Source organism: Prionailurus viverrinus, chromosome A2 (assembly GCF_022837055.1).
Source record: "Prionailurus viverrinus isolate Anna chromosome A2, UM_Priviv_1.0, whole genome shotgun sequence".
In the NCBI taxonomy this organism is placed as follows: domain Eukaryota; kingdom Metazoa; phylum Chordata; class Mammalia; order Carnivora; family Felidae; genus Prionailurus; species Prionailurus viverrinus.
In genome coordinates this window covers 98,226,369-98,245,878 of record NC_062562.1, presented here as the reverse complement: position 1 = coordinate 98,245,878, position 19,510 = coordinate 98,226,369, and the positions used below count along the sequence as shown (strand labels likewise).

General features: G+C 35.3%; 1 protein-coding gene across 9 annotated transcripts in view; it reads right to left on the bottom strand.

Annotated features, from left to right (window-relative positions):
- CASD1 (CAS1 domain containing 1) overlaps positions 1 to 19,510 on the bottom strand; it is a 75,939-nt gene that overhangs the window by 13,735 nt on the left and 42,694 nt on the right. For 3 of the 9 annotated variants that reach the window (XR_007150480.1, XR_007150479.1, XM_047850792.1), the window contains exons 15-18: positions 17,776 to 17,916; positions 17,145 to 17,222; positions 13,218 to 13,310; positions 4,922 to 5,012 (exon numbers count right to left, since the gene is read on the bottom strand). Coding sequence is in view for 5 of the 9 variants with exons in the window: in XM_047850792.1 (XP_047706748.1) it covers positions 4,956 to 5,012; positions 13,218 to 13,310; positions 17,145 to 17,222; positions 17,776 to 17,916 (369 nt within the window). In the remaining 4 variants the exon portion in view is untranslated. Of the gene's footprint in view, positions 1 to 4,921; positions 5,013 to 6,941; positions 7,010 to 9,552; positions 11,013 to 13,217; positions 13,311 to 17,144; positions 17,223 to 17,775; positions 17,917 to 19,510 lie in introns of those variants that run through there. The other 6 variants (XR_007150481.1, XR_007150482.1, XM_047850790.1 and 3 more) reach the window with 6 other exon arrangements.

The following is a 19,510-nucleotide window of genomic DNA, read 5'->3' as shown; positions in this document are numbered from 1 at the left end:
CAAAAAGGATATAAGAAGGCTTACTGGGCAGGGCAAAATATAGTCAGAGAACATCGTTTGAAGTAGATGAGAAGGAAAAAGGGGCCAAGAAGGGGAAGGAGGCTAATAAAAATAACGAAGACCAAAGTGTTCTGTTGTCTGGGATGGAGCAAAAATTTAGCTCTTGTTTTTTATCAGCACATGTAAAAAGTCAATTCACAGTGTCCATAAGATAGTAGCAGATGAACTGTTCAGCAGAAGCACAAATATTCCAATTCTAAGGCCAGAATGAAATAACTCTTAAGAGTCCACATAAAGAGGCCATTGTGTAACATAATCAACAACATTCTTACAGTTGACACAATGATGAATTTCATATAACTGTTTTGTAGAGTGTCCTGCAATGCTGACCACTGGCTTCAAACTGGAGAGAGATTCTAGGGAGATATAAGGAAAATATTGCACAGGTGGTCTTTGCTACGTGCTTGCCTGACTTAACTCTGGGGGTACATTTTAAAGGATCCGAGGAAGTGATAAAGAGCAAATCTTAAAAATAAATTTTTTTGGATGTTTATTCATTTTTTGAGAGACAGAGCACGAGCAGGGGAGGGAGAGAGAGGGAGACACAGAATCTGAAGCAGGCTCCAGGCTCTGAGCTGTCAGCACAGACCCCGACTCGGGGCTCAAACTCACAAATCATGCGATCATGGCCTGAGCCAAAGGTAGATGCTTAACCGACTAAACCACCCAGGTGCCCCTAAAGAACAAATTCTTAATGTTTCTTTATAAATAGTGTGTTTCAGGGGTGCCTGGGTGATTCAGTCAGTCAAGCGTCTGACTCTTGGTTTCAGCTCACGTCATGATCTTGTGGTTTCATGTGTACGAACCCTGTGTTGTGCTCTGCGCTGGCAGCATGGAGCCTGCTTGGGATTCTCTCTCTTTCTCTCTCTCTCTCTCTCTCTCTCTCTCTCTGCCACTCCCCCACTTGCTTTGTCTCTGTCTCTGTCAAAATAAACTTAAAAATAAACAAATAAGTAAATGAATAAATACTGTGCTTCAGTCAAACGCATAGCTGACAGACATTAAGTAGCTGGGAGTTCAATCCCAGATAACCTAACCTGAAGTTCAGGTAGGAAATCTAGGGATCTAGGAAAAAAAGCAGGCTCAATTGGATATTGAGCTAATGTAGGAGCAACATTTTGGGGGGAAATTTAAGAGTCTAATAATAACTATTTTCTGATGGAATACTATAGAGCTTAGCTAAGAGTCTCTTTAGGGGGAAAAACTTGGAATATGCACTATCACACAGACAGATGGGCCATTAGGTTTCAAATGTCTGCTCAGTATAACCTGGTCTTAATTAATATGAGTCTGGAAAATGTGTAAAGAAGGCATAACTTAACATAGTGGCCATTAATCCCCACCCCCCAACTCTAAAAAAAGCATCCATAGAAAGCCTAGCTTTGAGTGCTGTGATTTCCTGATGTTCTTCCAAGTTAAATTATTTGAGTAATGTTCATCAAGGTAGCTGAATGAAGTGACCTTCTGTATAGAATTAATCAGGAACCAGCTGAAGTTTGGAAAATATCTTGTTTTTTCTAAACTTTAAGAGTCCTATATATACTCAGGATATTACTTTTTTCTCAAATGTTCATGTTCAACAATTTTCCAGCTTGTATTTTTTCTATTTATGACTTCTGGTATATTGGTTTTAAATTTTTATGTAATGGGATGTAGCCACTCTGGTTTTCCCTTTCGCTTTATTCTTAATGGATCTTTTCTCATCTTGAGATATTCACTTACATTTTCTACTTCTTTTATGTCTTTAAACCCATTACTCATCTTAAGTGTCTTTTGGTATAGAGAGTAAGAATGGGAGTCTACTGTCCCCATCCCCATTGTTAAGCAATTCTTGGGACTATCTAAAGAATATTTGTACCTTTCTCTCGTAAAGTAAAAATCAAACTGTAACATTATTCTAGTATGTCCTGGATTAAAATGTTTCTGTGCTTGCTATTCTGTCATTAATCTATATATTCTTGCATCTACTATTCCACACCGATGTGACTGTAACTTAATAATATGTCTAAATACCCAATTGTTTGAGTCCTACCCTTTTCATTAGTCTATTTAAATTTTTTTCTTATTCTTGCCCATGTATTACTTCTTTACAGTTTCCATTTTAAATTTTGTAGTCTCTGAGAAGGGGCTCCAGCTCCATATCCCTTGTGCATGTGTATGTTTTAAAAATGCTGGGCCCCTCAGACTTCAACTAAATGTTTTTCCATCACTTTTTCCCTCCCAGTGAGAGTGTCCTGAGGTGAGGATGAGATGGAAGGAGGCAAGGAAAAGAAAAGATGGGTTCTTAGTTCTAGTTTTCTCTTTCTATGCCAGGGATGGCTGTCACTATTTTTCTCCCAAATTACCTTGGAAAAGCACATCTTGCCTCTCCAAATATTAGTTATCTTCTGAAACCAATCTCACGTAGTCTCAGAGAAGAGAATCTATTCCTTTTACTAGCAGAGCTTTGATCCAATGACTTGTCAAATAAAACAAACCAAAACAAAAAACCACAACTGGCTTAGTTATGAAAAACTATAGTCAAAAATCAAGTACTTACTGAGACTAGAAGCTATAAAGAGGGTGAAGAATTACAAAAAAACACACAAAAAAACAAAAAAACAAAACCTTGCCAGATACAGAATCAAGCTTTATTTTTACTGTAGGATAAGCCTTTAAATATAGCAAACATTTAAAATATTGGTGATATTGGAGATATTTAAAATATTGGAGATGCTTGGGTGGCTAAGTCAGTTAAGCGTCTGACTTTGGCTCAGGTCATGATCTCACAGTTCGTGGGTTTGAGCCCCATGTCGGGCTCTGTGCTAACAGCCCAGAGCCTAGAGTCTGCTTCACATTCTGTCTGTCTGTCTGTCCCTCTCTCTGCCCCTCCCCAGCTCATGCTCTGTCTCTGTCTCTCAAAAATAAATAAACGTTAAAAATAAAATTTAAATTAAAAAAAATATTGTTGATGTTTTAAATTTGAAAATAAAAAATAAAGGGAAAATAGATTTTTAAAAAATTTTTAAAGATTTTAAAAAAATGTTTATTTTTGGGGCGCCTGGGTGGCGCAGTCGGCTAAGCGTCCGACTTCAGCCAGGTCACGATCTCGCGGTCCGTGAGTTCGAGCCCCGCGTCGGGCTCTGGGCTAATGGCTCAGAGCCTGGAGCCTGTTTCTGATTCTGTGTCTCCCTCTCTCTCTGCCCCTCCCCCGTTCATGCTCTGTCTCTCTCTGTCCCAAAAATAAATAAACGTTGAAAAAAAAATGTTTATTTTTGAGAGAGAGGAAGAGTGCAAGGGTGGGGGAGGGGCAGAGAGGGGGTGGGGACAGAGGATCCAAAGCAGGTTCTGTGCTGATAGCACAGAGCCTGATGTGGGGCTGGAACCCACAAACCATGAGATCATGACCTGAGCTTAAGTCAGACGCTTAACCACCTGAGCCATCCAGGCACCCCCAGAGAAAATAAATTCAATCAGGACATTTTTCTTTCTTGGGATAAGAATCTTGATACTATCTTTTTACTAAGATGTATAATGTCAGATTTTTCACTGTGTTACTCAGTACAATTTTACCTTTGAATCTTTTAAAGACAAGGGGTATGTGATTTCATTCAGTTTTATAGTCTCCCAAATGCATCATAATTGTTACTTTTGAACATGGACAAAATGTCTGCATAATAATTTTTATATCTTAAGGCAATTATTCCTAATGTATATGTATAATTCAGGTTTTCCAATTTTGTCATATGCAGGTTCTGGTACCATATTAAATGGCAGTCGTATAACTTCGACTTGTGTCTCCTCATTTTCACTCTATTAATATTGAAAAGGTAAAACAAATAGTATTACTAAATTTTTGTAAGATTTAAAACCAGAAAAGAATTTCTAGAATTCAGTCTTCAACCTCATAATTTCGAGAATGTAGTTGTCACTGCTTTTTTCTCTGGAAACAATTTTTAACAAGAAAATGACCCAGAATACACTTTGCCAAATAAGTTTCCCCAAATCACAATTATCTTAAGAATGAACAGATTAAGTTGTATATTTACACAGTCAGCCTTAAAAGTCTTTGCAGAGAAGATGAGCTGATGAGATGGGTTGAACTGCCAATCAAGATCATCGATCTTTAGTCTAGTCTTTGTAGTTAAGCTAACAGAGTCATTTTCCCTTGAATGAGGTGAAGAATTAAATTCCTTTCAATAGTTCCCAAACTTTCTAGGTACAATGCTACCCAATCTCCTGTAAAACAGCTGACTCCCATGTGGTACACTCAATTTATTAAGCAAAACATTAACTTGTCTAAGCCATGGAACACATCCAGTTTGTGAAATGACTGAGTCCCAAATGTATTCTCTTTTAAGATTTTACCATAAAGTCATTCCCAGGGAATGAAGTGAGTGGGCCTAAGTTCTGTGTCCTTTTGAAATAACACTAATTTCACTTGCATTTTGTAAGTCCATGGGTCATGACAATAGCATTGTTATCATACTTATTAATTATAACCTTTACTAATGTTAATATTAGCTGATATTGAACTTTAAGATTTTTTTTTCAATACAATTAATCAATAATGAACCTGACATAGGTATGTTTCTGAGTCACTTGGTAACCTTAGATTTTCTCTGAAAGCACAAACAAATATAACTAAGTAGGTGGTACTGTTGATACCTGGGCTCTTAACTTCAATAGAAAATGTCACAAATTAACTTCAAAAATTTTTCTATAAGTTCGCAACTACATCTCAATATACTGAGGAAGATAAGAGTTTTCCCAGTTAGCCTTCTACTTTCAAAAGCATATTTCTTTTTGGCATGTAATTTCTGCTTATTTCTTTTGGCATGTAATTTCTGCTACATTCAGTGGACATGCTTTTAAAACTTACCATCTGTTAAATGTTTTGATGCAGTTTTTTCACTTCATATACATCTGAATTTCACAGCATTATTTTTACATTTTTCATTTACAATCAAGTCCTGTTGAAATAAATTAATTCATTAATCTGATTTTATTCATACTGGCACTCACATATACATTTCTATGTACTGGCAATGGTTTTTGGTATAGTTTATTTCATAATGGTTTTTTTATGTTGCATTCTTTGACATAGTTACATTTTGCCTATTAAACAGAGAGGAATATTTTTGACTTCCACAAAAAGCACAATCTTTCTTTTGAAAATACATGGCTTTCTTGGTTTATCTTTTCATTTCCCTACTTCCAATAGAGATGAGTCCAAAGAAATAATTCTCTACTACAAGACAGATAATAGTGTAAGTGCAATGGCAAATGGCAATTGACACCTGGCCCCAGCATAAAGCAAGAAAATGAATGGGAAGACCCACAGTGAGTAAAAGACTTATGGTCTACATGGTGTGGCTGGTGCTCAGCTCTGCAGATACGGTCACTATTTGCCTGCCTGCATGAGTGAGTTGCATTTTTATAACATTATGCAAATCGACATTCTAATAGCCAAATAGAGTATATCTCAGCCTCTTGTCCAAATCACTATGGAAAAGTTTTTTCCCAGCTGCCTTATCATTTGCGGGCAGCTTACCTGCCTCGAATGGGATTAGTACTTGACACCGTTTTTTGCAGCACTCACTAATTAATTAATCCAGCAAATAGTTGAGAGAGGCATTGTTCTAAGAGTTGACAATACCACAGTAAATAAAATATAACCCATCCTCAGAAAAGTCATATGCTAATGGGGAGAAGTGGAAAATTAAAAAATAGTTAAGTAAAAGGCATAAGTATGTCATGAGTATGGGGAAAAAGTGAAGTCATTTATAATATTCCAGGAAAGTGCTGGTGGGTTTTGAAGCAGGGTGATCCCATTGGAAGTGATGAAGGTGATTGAATTACTGAATTACGGATACATTTTGACAAGATTTACTAAAATATAAGAGGTTAAGGTGTAAGAAAAAAGGAGTCAAAATTTTTTATTTGGCCAAGTTGAAGCATGTAGTCACCATTTACTGAGAAGAGAAAGATGGTGGTGTTTTTGTTTGTGGCCAGTAGTGGGGAAGCTTAGCTTTGTTTTAGACTTGCTAAGTTTGATATGTGTTTTAGATATTCAAATGGAGACGTTGAACAGGCAGTTGAACATATCTGAAGTTATAAATTTGCTAGTCATCAGAATATAGATAATAAAGTCATGTGACTAGGTGATAATCACTTAAGACGTGAGTATGGATGTCTGAGGTCTGAGCTTTGGGGAACTGCAGTTTAGAGGCTGAGGGTGTGAAAAGAGGACTCAGGGAACAAGCTTGGAGGAATGGCTCGTGAGGAGAGGAGAAAACAGGAAACAATGGTGTCCTGGAAGCATAGTGAAGATGGTTGAAAAGGGAGGTAGTAAATCACCTGTGTCAAATACTGCCTATATAGGTCAAGTAGGGTGAAGACTGAAAATCGATCATTGGATTTAGCAATATGGAGGTTCTTGTTGATCTTGACAAGAGCAGTTTGGGCTGGTAGGAGAAATAAACACGGCAGTAGCTTCAGGAACACAAGAGATTAAGAGGAGTTTGTTTTTAAGTTGGGAGAAATAAAGCCAGAATCCTTCAGCTGATGGTCAAGACTTTTTAATCTACTTTGTGTATGGCACCTTACTATACCACCTTGACCCTGGAGTTGCAACCTTACTGAAGAAATGACAAAATAATGGGAGTAGGTAATTAGTGCTAGAACAGTTTAAAAAAATAAGATAAAGAAAGTATTGTTTTCACAGAGATGGTGGAATTTAAATTCGTCAATTCTTAATTCTTAGAATTCTTAAAATAAGTTGGATTTAGGTAGATGAAAAGAGAACAAAAGAATAGTATGATATTTGGGGAACAGTAAGACTAGCCTGGCTGGAATTCATATTAAAAAGAGATAGGATGATAAACATGGAGAACTTTTACCATCAAGCTAAATTCCAGCTTTGTTATTTCGGCAATGGAGATTATAAGAACTAATCCATCTGCAGTAGCTGTAGAATTAAAAAATAAAATCTTGTTAATAGTTTTCTTTTTAGTGACTATCAGAAAATTGTCTTAGATGCTTTCTAAATGAAAAGTAAAAGCTAATAAAATTAGCTGAATTTTAAAATATTGTAATAATTACTTTTAAGCATGAAGATTTCACCCTATGCAAGACAGAAATACCTCTAGGTAACCACAAATTTCCGTTTAAAATATTGATCTGTCCCATTTTTATGCTCTGCAATGGTATTTTAAAAGTATTTTGTAAATAAGAAATAAGTTAAACAAATCATTTCTAATTAGACCATTAGCTCATAATATCAACTCTACTTTTGGAAAATAGTCTCTTGCTTATATTACCTTATTGATCTTTAATTTTTTTTTAACTTTTTTTTTAATGCTTATTTTTGAGAGAGAGAGAGAGAGAGAGAGAGAGAGAGAGAGAGAGAGCACGAGCAGTAGAGGGGCAGGGACAGAAGGGGACAGAGGATCTGAAGCAGGCTCTGTGCTGACAGCATTAAGCCCCATGAGGGGCTCAAACTCGTGAACCATGAGATTGTGACCTGAGCCGAAGTCAGATGCTTAACTGGCTGAGCCACCCAGAAGCCCCTATGGATCTAACTTTAAAAAAAAATAGAAAACACTTCTAATTTATACAAGAAATTAAGAGGAGTTTCATTAAAAGACAAATATAGACCTAATGGAGATTTTCAAATTTATCTTGTCTTCACCAATCCTCAAAATCACCCTAAATAAAACCAAACTTAGTATTTGGAATTTTTGAAGTAGTTGTCAGGATCAGTTCTGCAGATAACTACCCAAGTTACTTTATTTTTACAAAAGAGAAGCTGTTAGGTTGAACCATACGATAGCATATTAGTATTTTAATACAGTGCAGCATAAGAATTCCAACTTGGCTCTTTGTTATAAGTCCACATATAAAGCAGAAGAGACAATTTAAGGGAACGAGGCATTGTCCTAAAACTTGCATTCTCTTTAGAACTGGCTTTTATTGAGGATCTATCACATGAAGGTTATGCCCTTAGTCTTATATTTATTTAGCCTTAATGTTTATAATCTAGTAAGAAAAATTAAATATAAACAATGACAGATATGGTTATTATTAAAATTAACTTTACAAAGCTTACAAGCTTCCTGTGATAACATTTGAAATAATGCAGCATTTGTGGGGGAAAAATTCACTCACCTTAAAAATTTTAACTGGCTATTTATCTTAGAATGGAATAGTAGGGTATAAATGTTATTTCATATCAGTACCTAAAGCAAACAATTGGATCTATCTAGCTGATAGGTACAGTGAATGGTTTTTGGTCAAGGCTCGGAATTTAATGCTTTTTTGGCTATCCATAAAAATGGGAAGGTTTGGCAAAGGAAATGGGGAAGGATTGCAGTAGATTTGAGTCAACCAAGTATCTTTTGGGCCCAGATGGTAGATTTCTCAGTGTGATTTATATTACAGACAATCTGAGTTTAGAGAACCTCCATGGTTTTATCTCAATTTTAGTGTGTTGAAATATTCTGTTAAACATCTTTTTCTGAAGAATGGGATGACAGAGCTATGATAGTCAGAATCTGAATCAATGCAGAAACAGTATTAAAACATATACCATTCATAGATGCTGTCCTTATGGCAATTTTTACCACAATAACCTCTTACCCATAAAGACTCATTAAGAAAACTTAATGTAAATAGAATACGCTTTAATTACAAATGTACTATATTTTAGTTATGACATATAACTATAAATAAAATAAAAGAGTGGGACATATGAAAGGAGAGCATGTGATGAAGAAATAGCTTGCTAGTTAAACTCTATACTTGAGTTCAAATAGGAAGGAAAACATATTCATTGGGTATCATGATTGGAAGACATAAGTGCTTCCAAAAAACAGAGAAATACTGGTCATCTTTCTTTTTCAATTGTTTCATCGGGAAGAATCTTTTTCAGGTGATAAAACTTACAAGCTAAATTAAAATGCACTCTACTCATTGGCAAGCCACACCAGCAAGAATAATGTGATCACAGTGCTTGGAAGTTTTTGATTTATAACTATACTATTCTCTACTTATAAGGCTGCAGTCTAGGAGGCAGAGCAATGAATCATTACAATTGTCTATCTGGGAAATGTCAAAAGATTAAGTAAGGGCAGAAGAAGAGAGAAGAAGAAAGAACACATATTTTTGTCTGAGAATTATTCCACAATTAATGGGAAGATACCACTAGCACATAAATCCAGTGCTGAAGAAATAATAATTAAAATTTTAAAATCTTCAAATAAGGCTACTAATAAAGCATAATGCTTAAACTTCCTGGGTAGAAAAGCAGATTATCCTCTGTGACTCTGAAAACTAAATCATTCCTTATTCAACTGTCACAGTGACCTCTCCCGATACACTAAGAGTTTGGGAAAATAAACTTAAGCTGAATAAAATAAATGAATTAGAAATTTGAACCAATCATTAATGGATCCAGATTTAAAAAAAAAAAAGGACACATACAGTTTAATTGATACTTTGCTGATACAAAAATAAGCATCCACAGAATGTTTATTTACTGTTTAAATTACTCCATATTTTCATATACCATGAACAGAAAATATATTTTATCCCACACACAGTAAGAACAAACAAGTGCAATCTTTCAAACATTAAAAGTTATAATCAAATCTGTACAACAGATAAATAAATTTATACCTCTAACAGTTAGCCTGTAACAAAACAAAATGAAAAACATATATTGCCCGAAGTCACCGGTTTACTTAAAATTCTACTCATGGTTAATACATCTCACTCATAACAACTTGAATTTTTACTACACTGCACAAGTTAGATTGATAAATATTTTAAAAATAGGGGGGAGTAACAGGAAATACCAAAATGATTATAAAGAGCTTTCCAAACATTGGAAATAGACAGAAATTAATTAGTTGAAGGAAAACATTAAATGGATCCACAGGGTACTGGTTTTACACTGGTACAGCTTCAGGGAAGAAAACATGTGAATGTCTGGATTGGAAAGAAAATTTGGCCTTTTTATAAAAAGAAGCAACAGCATCAACAGTGACAAAACCCTGTCATGGAGCCTAGAACAACTCTGTGAGACAAAGTGTACAAAGATTTAGGTATACCTGAAAAACACAGTTAGGAAGAAAAATCATGTCAGGAAACAGATAACATCAGAACATGAACATATATAAATTAAAGGCATACTGTTTATCATTCCACATCATTGCACATATGATAAGAAAACAATACTGCAGTCATTCTTGAGTAAGAAAGTTTCGGTGAAGTAGGAAGTTGCATGATAAATACAGGTGTAGACAATCTTATTACCACAAATTTAGTAAATATCAAAACACTCAGTGGTGTCACTAAGCTAATTAAATTATCTATATGTATTTACTGGAAAGGCAATTATCTCCCTGCCTTCATGTTAACTTAAAATCATTTATAAATGGCAACATAGATCCAGTAGAAAAGACTTTTCACATGCAATCCTATACAATGCACTCTGCTTCAATTTTTTTTTTCAGTATTTCACATTGGAGATGTACATTTCCAATATATATACAACCACACATGTTCAACAGACGCCACTGAGCTGTCCTCTTGCCACACAAATTAATTTACATATACATTTATATCTCCAGATAGATACTTTTCTCCTCTAGGCAGACACAAAATCAGTCTGAAGAGTTTAAGTTTTTTGGGATCTTAGGAACCTAATGTCTGGATTTATCTTGAATCGACGATAAGATGAGGAGTCCACAAAAAAATGCAGCTATACATGCCAACCTTTTCAACAGAGATGAGTTATCTTTAGGAATAATAATCTGTGCAAGATCATTAGTGATCTGAGAAATTTCATGTGCCACACAAACAAATATGAAAGTGCTGACAATGATGTTGAGCATAGGGTTTCCGGGTATGAGAACCAAGATGCCTCTTGTGTCCGCTGCCAGCCAGATGTGATACTGGCAAATAAACAGCTGGAAGGAAAGTATCTAAAGTTAGATATGTACAGACGGTCCAGGACTATCTCACAGTTTTGCCTAACTTAAACATTTGGTAGCATCATTACATTAGCAGGCTTTTTCCAAACCATTTAATTCTGTTTCACTCTTGGTCCTGAAAAGTCTACTGTGGTCTACTCTCCAGAACTCCTACTTGCTCAAGTACTACTTCAAAGTCCCCAAGAAATGAAACAGGACCCTTAGAACTTTAAAAAACATTTTTTTTGCATGACATAGAAGACAGCTGACAGAATGATATCTGAACTCTGGTATTTAGACACCAAATAAAGAATCACTACGTGTGTGTCTATGCACATAAGTATATATATATGTGCATACTGCATATTTAATTATATTTGTGAACCATATTTCTGTATGTGGATACATGAGCAGGAAATGGCATGGATTTTAAGATGTCTTCAAGTGTGCTTTGAATGGCCAGACAAATGTTTTCAACTGTATTTTCATGATTCGATAGTATATTTCAACTTTGATGTGAGTATACATATTAGATGACACCACTACAACTTTGATTGTGATCACAAATGTTCTCTCATCAAATTGGTTCAAAATATCAAAGAGTAGAAAAATGCTTAAACTACCTCCCAAATATGAGACCATAACATTTCTATATATTTTTTAATGTTTATTTATTTTTGAGAAAGTGTGTGTGCACACGCACATGTGCAAGCAGAAAGAGAGGGGGACAGAGGATCTGAAGAAGGCTCTGTGCTGACAGCATCGAGCCCGACGTGGGGCTTGAATTCATCCACCATGACATCATGACCTAAGCCAAAGTCAGACACTTAACCAGCTGAGCCACCCAGGTGCCCTAAAATTTATTTTTACTAGAAATACCAAATTATAACTTCATTCAATTAAAATTTATACAAACTCTCATACTCCAAGTATTAAGGGGTTGGCAAAATATTCTTTTTATCTACTGAATGACTTGGTAAGTCATTCTCGATTAATAATTCTAAATTCTATTCAGTCTCACTTATGAGACAAAAAAATAATAGAACATTTATTCAAGAACTCAAAAATTTATTTTCCCTATTTTAAAAACAACTTAAGGGGCGCCTGGGTGGCGCAGTCGGTTAAGCGTCCGACTTCAGCCAGGTCACGATCTCGCGGTCCGTGAGTTCGAGCCCCGCGTCGGGCTCTGGGCTGATGGCTCAGAGCCTGGAGCCTGTTTCCGATTCTGTGTCTCCCTCTCTCTCTGCCCCTCCCCCGTTCATGCTCTGTCTCTCTCTGTCCCAAAAATAAATAAACGTTGAAAAAAAAAAAAACAAAAAAAAACAAACAAAAAAAAACAACTTAATAAATCTTACACTCTAAAATGTATCTTCTATGATTACAATATGAATTCCACTGTTTTAAAATGTTCTATCTTGGGAGCGCTTGGGTAATTCAGTCAGTTAAACATTCCACTCTTGATTTCAGCTCTGGTCATGATCTCATGGTTTATGAGTTTAAGCCCCATGTTGGGCTCTGGGCTGACAGCGTGCAGCCTGCTTGGGATTCTCTGTCTCCCTCTATCTCTGCCTCTCACCCTGCTCCCTCCCTCCCGCTCTCTCTCTCTCTCTCTCTCTAATAAATAAACATTTAAGAAAGTAAAATGTTCTACTTTGAATAATAGAGCTCAGAATAGGCAGAATGTATTTTAAAACATACTTTAGGGTTTTAAATAATTCATATTAGGTACTGCACACAAAATGTAATGAGTTTTAAAAATTTCCCCAAATTTCCAATCACAAAATTTCCTGAATTTTATTAGGATAAGTATTGATAAACTAAATTCTAGTAACATTTAATTATGGAGATGAAGAACAAATCAAAATCCCCTCAGCTTGTCTTCATTCATATCTATTTATAAATTTCATTTATATCTATTTAATTTTTTTCTCTCCTGATCTCAGCATCTTAGTTGTGTTTAAAAGCTTAAAACAATATAAAGAATATTTGAAAGTCATCTATGCCCAGTCATTTAAATACAGCTTTAAAAACATACTATTCTACTGCTGTTGAAAGTTCTGAATTTTTTTTCTATAATGCCATAAATAACATAGCTTTGATTTTTTAAAAATGTCTGTTGGATTCACACACACACAGCCACACACACACACCTGCATGTAACACTTGGCTATAGAAGATAGAACAAAATATTAATGTACCAACCTCTAATGAAATTTTTCCAAACCAAGCAAAAAATGAACTATAAACTGAACGGGCATATCCAGGGATATTCCTTATTAGGATGAAGGCTAAAATCTACGGAAAAACCACAAAGGCAAAATAAATAATCTGTTTACTAAAAGTGTTTGCTTCCCATCAAGTGAGAATTTTATTATCTATGTTCTTGGACTATTTGATACATACACAATGTTTTTTTTCAGTAAAGTTTTGGCAAGTCATTTTTGTTCTAGAGTCTGTCCATGTTAGGTTTCTCAACATGTGCTCTGTATGTATACTGCATGCCAGTGCAGAACGTAGGTAGTGCATGGCTGAACAATTTTGTGTATTTGAAAAATTGTAAACCCACGTGAGTCCCTTTGTGTAGAAAGAAATGATATCCTATGTTGTGTAGCAAAATTCACAAAATTTCATGATACAATTTGGCTTCTTCCATAAAGTATCTGCCTGACTGGCAGCCATATGCCTTCCTTTTGCTCTCTCCAAAAGCCTCCTTCCGCTAACAGCCATGTAAAGATGAGAAATGGCAAGACTTTTAAGATGTCCTCATGTTTGCTCTGTATGGCCAGGCAAATGATGCCTTGAACTGCATTCACATGTAATGTATTTTCTCCTTTTGATCTCTTCTCTCCAAAAACAATCTCCAGCTTTTGGGCGCCTGGCCTTCACCTCTCTCCCCCACCCTTCTGTACTAGGTGGAATAATCTTGAATTTTCTAAACTTCTAATTCAGTGTCACACTCAATAACTAGTTTATCAAGCAAAGAGCTCTCTTTAGAATCTACTCTCCTTATAAAGAACAAAGAAATTGTAAGTAAAAAAGTTTTCACTTTCACAAACATTTTCTCTCCTAAAACTTCTCTCATAAAAAGATTGAAAGATCTATTTGCACTTCAGAGAAAAAAATCCCATATTCAGTGTTGATCATTCTGGGCATCTGGTCAAAGGCTTTTGGAAGAAGCCTCTAGGATGCATACAAGATGAGCAAATAGGGGATCTGTGGGTCCCTCAATCATTGGGAAAAAGGAACCAAAGTGAACTACTCAGGTACTATTAAGTTGAGTGATCTTCATGGGCAATAGCATCAAAGGGACTCAAGTTTGAATCTGACCTTTCCCTTGTATTAGTTTTGGGATTTAAGGCAAGGTACTTTACTCCCTTAGGTCTGTTTCCTCATTCATATAAATAGGGATATGATTTACTTGGAAGGTTGATGTGAGCATTTGATGAGAAAACACATAAGAGGTACTTATCATAGCATGCACTGTGAGTCATTTAAGAAACATATTAGGTTTAATAGCACAGTTGGTATATGTAATGGTAAAAATCATAAAGGTGAGACCTACACAAAACCCTTGAACATGAAACCATTTAATGAGTTATTATAAAGTACTGCGTAAACTGTAAAATGCTAGGAAGAATGACATAGATACTTACAAATCACTAGTCTGAGCTCTCAGAAAATCCAGGAATAGTTCTAAGCAAATCACTTTCCTTCTTTCTAACTTTAGAAAGAATGTGTACTTATTTCTTTAGCATATTCCAGTCTGAGTTTTGTCATACACTTACTAAACAATGTGATAATGGGAATAGAAAATCAAAGAAATAATAGCCATGGAGAAGATAACGGGGGTCTAGGGAGCCATCCTTATTAGCTTTGTAAAGAAATAATAATGCTTAAAATTTGTTCAGCATTTATAACTTGTTGGGTACTGTGCTAAGCACCTAATATACATTATTTATGGTTAATCACCTGTATGCTGTTCTATAACAAGCCCTTCTGGAAATTTCTATCCAGATTGATGGGCAAAACTAAAAGGTCAGGATTCTAGGATTGCTCTACAAGAGTGAAACAGATAGAAGGATTGAGAGTATAGAATTATTGAACAATTATATTATACACCTGAAACTAACATAACACTGTTAATTATACTTGAATTAAAAAAAAAAGGATTTGATATATAAGCCTTCTGCAGGTCAGGCTGGGAAAATACTTTCTAACAGAAAACTAGGAATCTTGTACATGTTAAAATCTTAAGAAGCTCCCTCAGATAAGTATGCTAAAGGTACACATTCTTATATATAATTTTTAAAAACCACAATGTCCTATATACACACATCTACACCTATACCCTCACACCTACGTTACCCTTTGGCATCTGAAAATAAGAGTGAAGTGTGATAAGGATGTAAAATTTGGGGCTCCCTGGATGATCCAGTTTTTACAGTAGGGGACTGGGTCCCTTGAAAAGAAGTAGCTGCTAATAAAATTAGTACTTGCTTCAATTTATGCTCCCTGTCCATTCTTTTCCTCTGCACCAGAGGGCCTGAGGCCCTCACTGAAAAAGTATTAAGTAAACAGAAGTGTGTAGAGAGTAGTGACCGGAAAGGAAGGCGATAAGGATTAGCAGTGCTTGCCTGTTATTGTATGTGTATCTACTCTTTCCCTTAGCTCTTCTTATATTGTTCTGTATTGGTGCATCATGAACGGTAACACCTCCCTTCCATTATGAGTAACGGAAATGATATCAAATGACATTATGAGTAACAGAAATGATATCAAATATGGTATCACTGGTAAGCACTATTACTGTCTACAGAAGTCGTGAAAATGCCACATGACTACAGCATAATGTTTAAAATTTCATTATCAATTACATTTTAAGAGTCTGTCACATGCTCAATTCTACTGACTATATAGAGGCTTAAAAGGGATAAAATAGTTCCTTGCACTGAAGAGAACTTAAGACCTAAGAGAAGATCCTCTAGAAATGATCCCTGCTCCTCTTTGCTGGACTACTCATTTATTAGGTCATGGCTTAGACACTACTTTCTCTAAGAACCCTGCTCAGATACCAAGATAGCTTGAGAAGAAACCCCACATGCTTCCAAAGCTTCCTGTATTTAACCATCACCACACTATCACAATGTCCTATCATCACTGGCAACGAGAGGTATCCCTGCAAAATGTCAATCTGCTTTGAGTTGCCCCTCACCTCTGCCCACCTCTCAGTCGCTACCAAACACTTCTCTAGACACTGGCTGAGTTCTAGCCTGAACAACTTTCTGTAAATTTCCTGAATGTCAATTTGCTCCCTTTCCATCACAGGGCCTGAGTTCTTGCTGTCCTTTATCCCTCCATTCTCAACTTAATTTTCTTAGGGAAATAATTTCTGACCCCAGACCATGCCTGCTACAACTCCAACTAGGTCATATCCCCTTACTATATTCTCTTGTAGCATCATATGCTACTCTTTATAATTATGTGGTGATTATATGATTACTATCTGTAATAGAAGAATGGAGGCTCTGGGAGGATAGGAACTATGTCTATAATACCCCCAGCATAATATTAGTGCATAGTTATATTTGTTAAATGCATACAAAATGTTAAATGAATGAATATTTACTGGTTCATATCTCTACTAGACCATAAATTCTATGAGGGCAGGAGCATAATATTAGTGCATAGTTATATTTGTTAAATGCATACAAAATGTTAAATGAACGAATATTTACTGGTTCATATCTCTACTAGACCATAAATTCTATGAGGGCAGGAGCTGTATATATCTTAACACTAAACTTCTTACATGTAGCATGGTACTTAACACATTGATAATTATGATTTAATAAAGAAATATGAGTAAATGAAGACAAAGCAAACATGAGGAGAGTTAACAAGTTCTGAATGCCTACTAAGTGACAAATATTGACAATTTCCATACATTTCATGTAACAACCCTTTAAAAGAAATTTTAAGGTTTCTGTACAGTAAAGGAAGGTAGGGGTTAGGATGATTAAATAATATACCTACATTTTATAGTTTGATCTCAAATCTCTCTGCTTCTAAAGACTGTGTTCTTATCAAGAATTAAGAAAAACATTTTTTTTCCTAAATCAGGATAATTACCTGCACCACAGATACAGATGGGTGGAGTTCATTGCACTCTGCTTTGTTTTTACAACTGCTAGCCCAGATGGAATAGGTCTAAAACAAAAAGAATATATATGGATCAGTTCCTGAAAATACTTATGACTCAATGAAGCAGCTTCCTCATAATCTACACACTTTTTGTTTTGTTTTGTTAATAACATTATGCTCCATTATGTTATTTAAAAAGCCTTAGTGAAAGCTGCCCACAGGTTCGGTCATCACTTATTTTGGTATGCTCAACTGTTAAGTAAAATAAAGCAGACAGAGAGGAGTACAGGTCTGTGCTCCTCTGGAAATAGTGATCATGAGGCAATGATCACTCTTCCTGTCAAACACCTGACATTTTATTTTTCCCCAAATTTATTACAATTTTACAAATTTCCATTTCACTGAGTCCTCAGTTATTCTTCATATTTAACACATGCATATATACACATACATATATACATTCTCTTAGCATTTATGTTCAATGAGAAGAAAATGGAGAAAAAGGATTTTAAAAGTAAAGATTTATTAAAAATAATTGATTGAATCCCTATCTCTTAATGTTAATATTCTGTACCATTTAGGATTTTGGAAAACTAGAAGATTACACTTTGAAACTTACCAAGAAAGAAACTACTGAAATAAACAATAGAAAATTTGAAATTTTGTTTGAAAAAAGAGGTTCACCCTTTCCTTCAGAAAGTACTTGACGCTTCTGTAAAGCCAGATAAATGAAAGCAAACAACATTCCATGAAAGACTACCTAAAAAATAAGAAGAGAAAATTTGTTTTAAACAGCTAGATTTCAGTAAGTAGCAGAAATAGTTGGAAAATAAGGACAATATATACAAAAGTAAGTAGGTTAAAAGCTTAAAGATTGAATGAAGGTTTTAAACTTCAAGAAATGACATACAATCAAGGATTGTTAGAAACTATCCACAGCTCTTGCAACAATATGAGATAAGCTGGTTCATTTTGAGCAGTCTCAGCCGCAAGTGAAGAAATAAAGAGAAGTTCAAAATAATGATAAAAACACAAGAAACAAGTGTTGATGAGAATGTGGAGGAAAAGGACCTCTTGTATACTTTGATGGGAATGCAAACTGGTACAGACACTGTGGAAAACAGTATGAAGTTTTCTCAAAAAATTAAAAGTAGAACTACCTGTGGTCCCATAATTCCACTACTGGGTATTTATCCAGAGAATACAAAAGCACTAATTTGAAAAGATATATGCAGCCCTATGTTTACTGTAGTATTATTTACAACAGCCAAGATACGGAATTGGCCCAAGTGCCCATTAACAGATGAATGGATAAAGAAGATGTGTGCATATATATATACACACACAATGGAATACTATCCAGACATAAAAAGAATGAAATCTTTTTATGCAATAACATGGATCTAGAGGGTTTAATGCTAAGTGAAATAAGTCATTCAGAGAAAGACAAATATCATATGACTTCATTCATATGTGGAATTTAAGAAACAAAACAAACCAACAAAGAAAAAAGGAGACAAACCAAGAAACAAACTCTTAACTACAGAGAACAAATTGGTGGTCATCAGAGGGGAGGTCGGTGGGGTGATGGGTGAAATAGGTGAAGGGGATTAATAGTACACTTATCATGATAAGCACTGAGTAATGTATAAAATTACTGAATCACTGTATTGTTCACCTTAAACCAATATAACACTATATGTCAACTATACTGGAATTAAACTTTAAAAAAAGAACAACAACAATAATAAACTACTTTGAAGACATATGGTAAAATTTAAATGCTCAACCAAAATAAAACACATTTTATCTTGATACTCTCAATCAAATAAAACAACAATAACATCACCAATATCATGCTTTTAAGAAGGAACATATGCACACAAGAATGGGGAAAAAAATGGTAGACCAGAAAGCACATAAAGCTTCCTTTTTTTTTTTTTTAAACAAAGGTTTAAAGTGAACTATCATAGTAGATTGCTCTAATGACTAGGTTGAGAATTTAGAAGTTGGTAGCAAGACTTTAGCAAAGCTTTTTATTTATATGTGGTTTTGAAGTGCAATGTAGTATACTGGAAAGTGCATAGGTATTGGAAACCAGAAATGGCACAAAATAGGCATTAAGAAAACATTTGTTGGGGCACTGGGTAGCTCAGTCAGTCAAGCATCTGACTTCGGCTCAGGTCATGATCTCGCAGATCATGAGTTTGAGCCCCCTGTTGGGCTCTGTGCTGACAGCTCAGAGCCTGGAGCCTGCTTCAGATTCTGTGTCTCCCTCTCTCTGTGCCCCTCCCCGGCTTACTTACTTTCTCTCTCTCTCTCTCTCTCTCTCTCTCTCTCTCTCTCAAAATAAA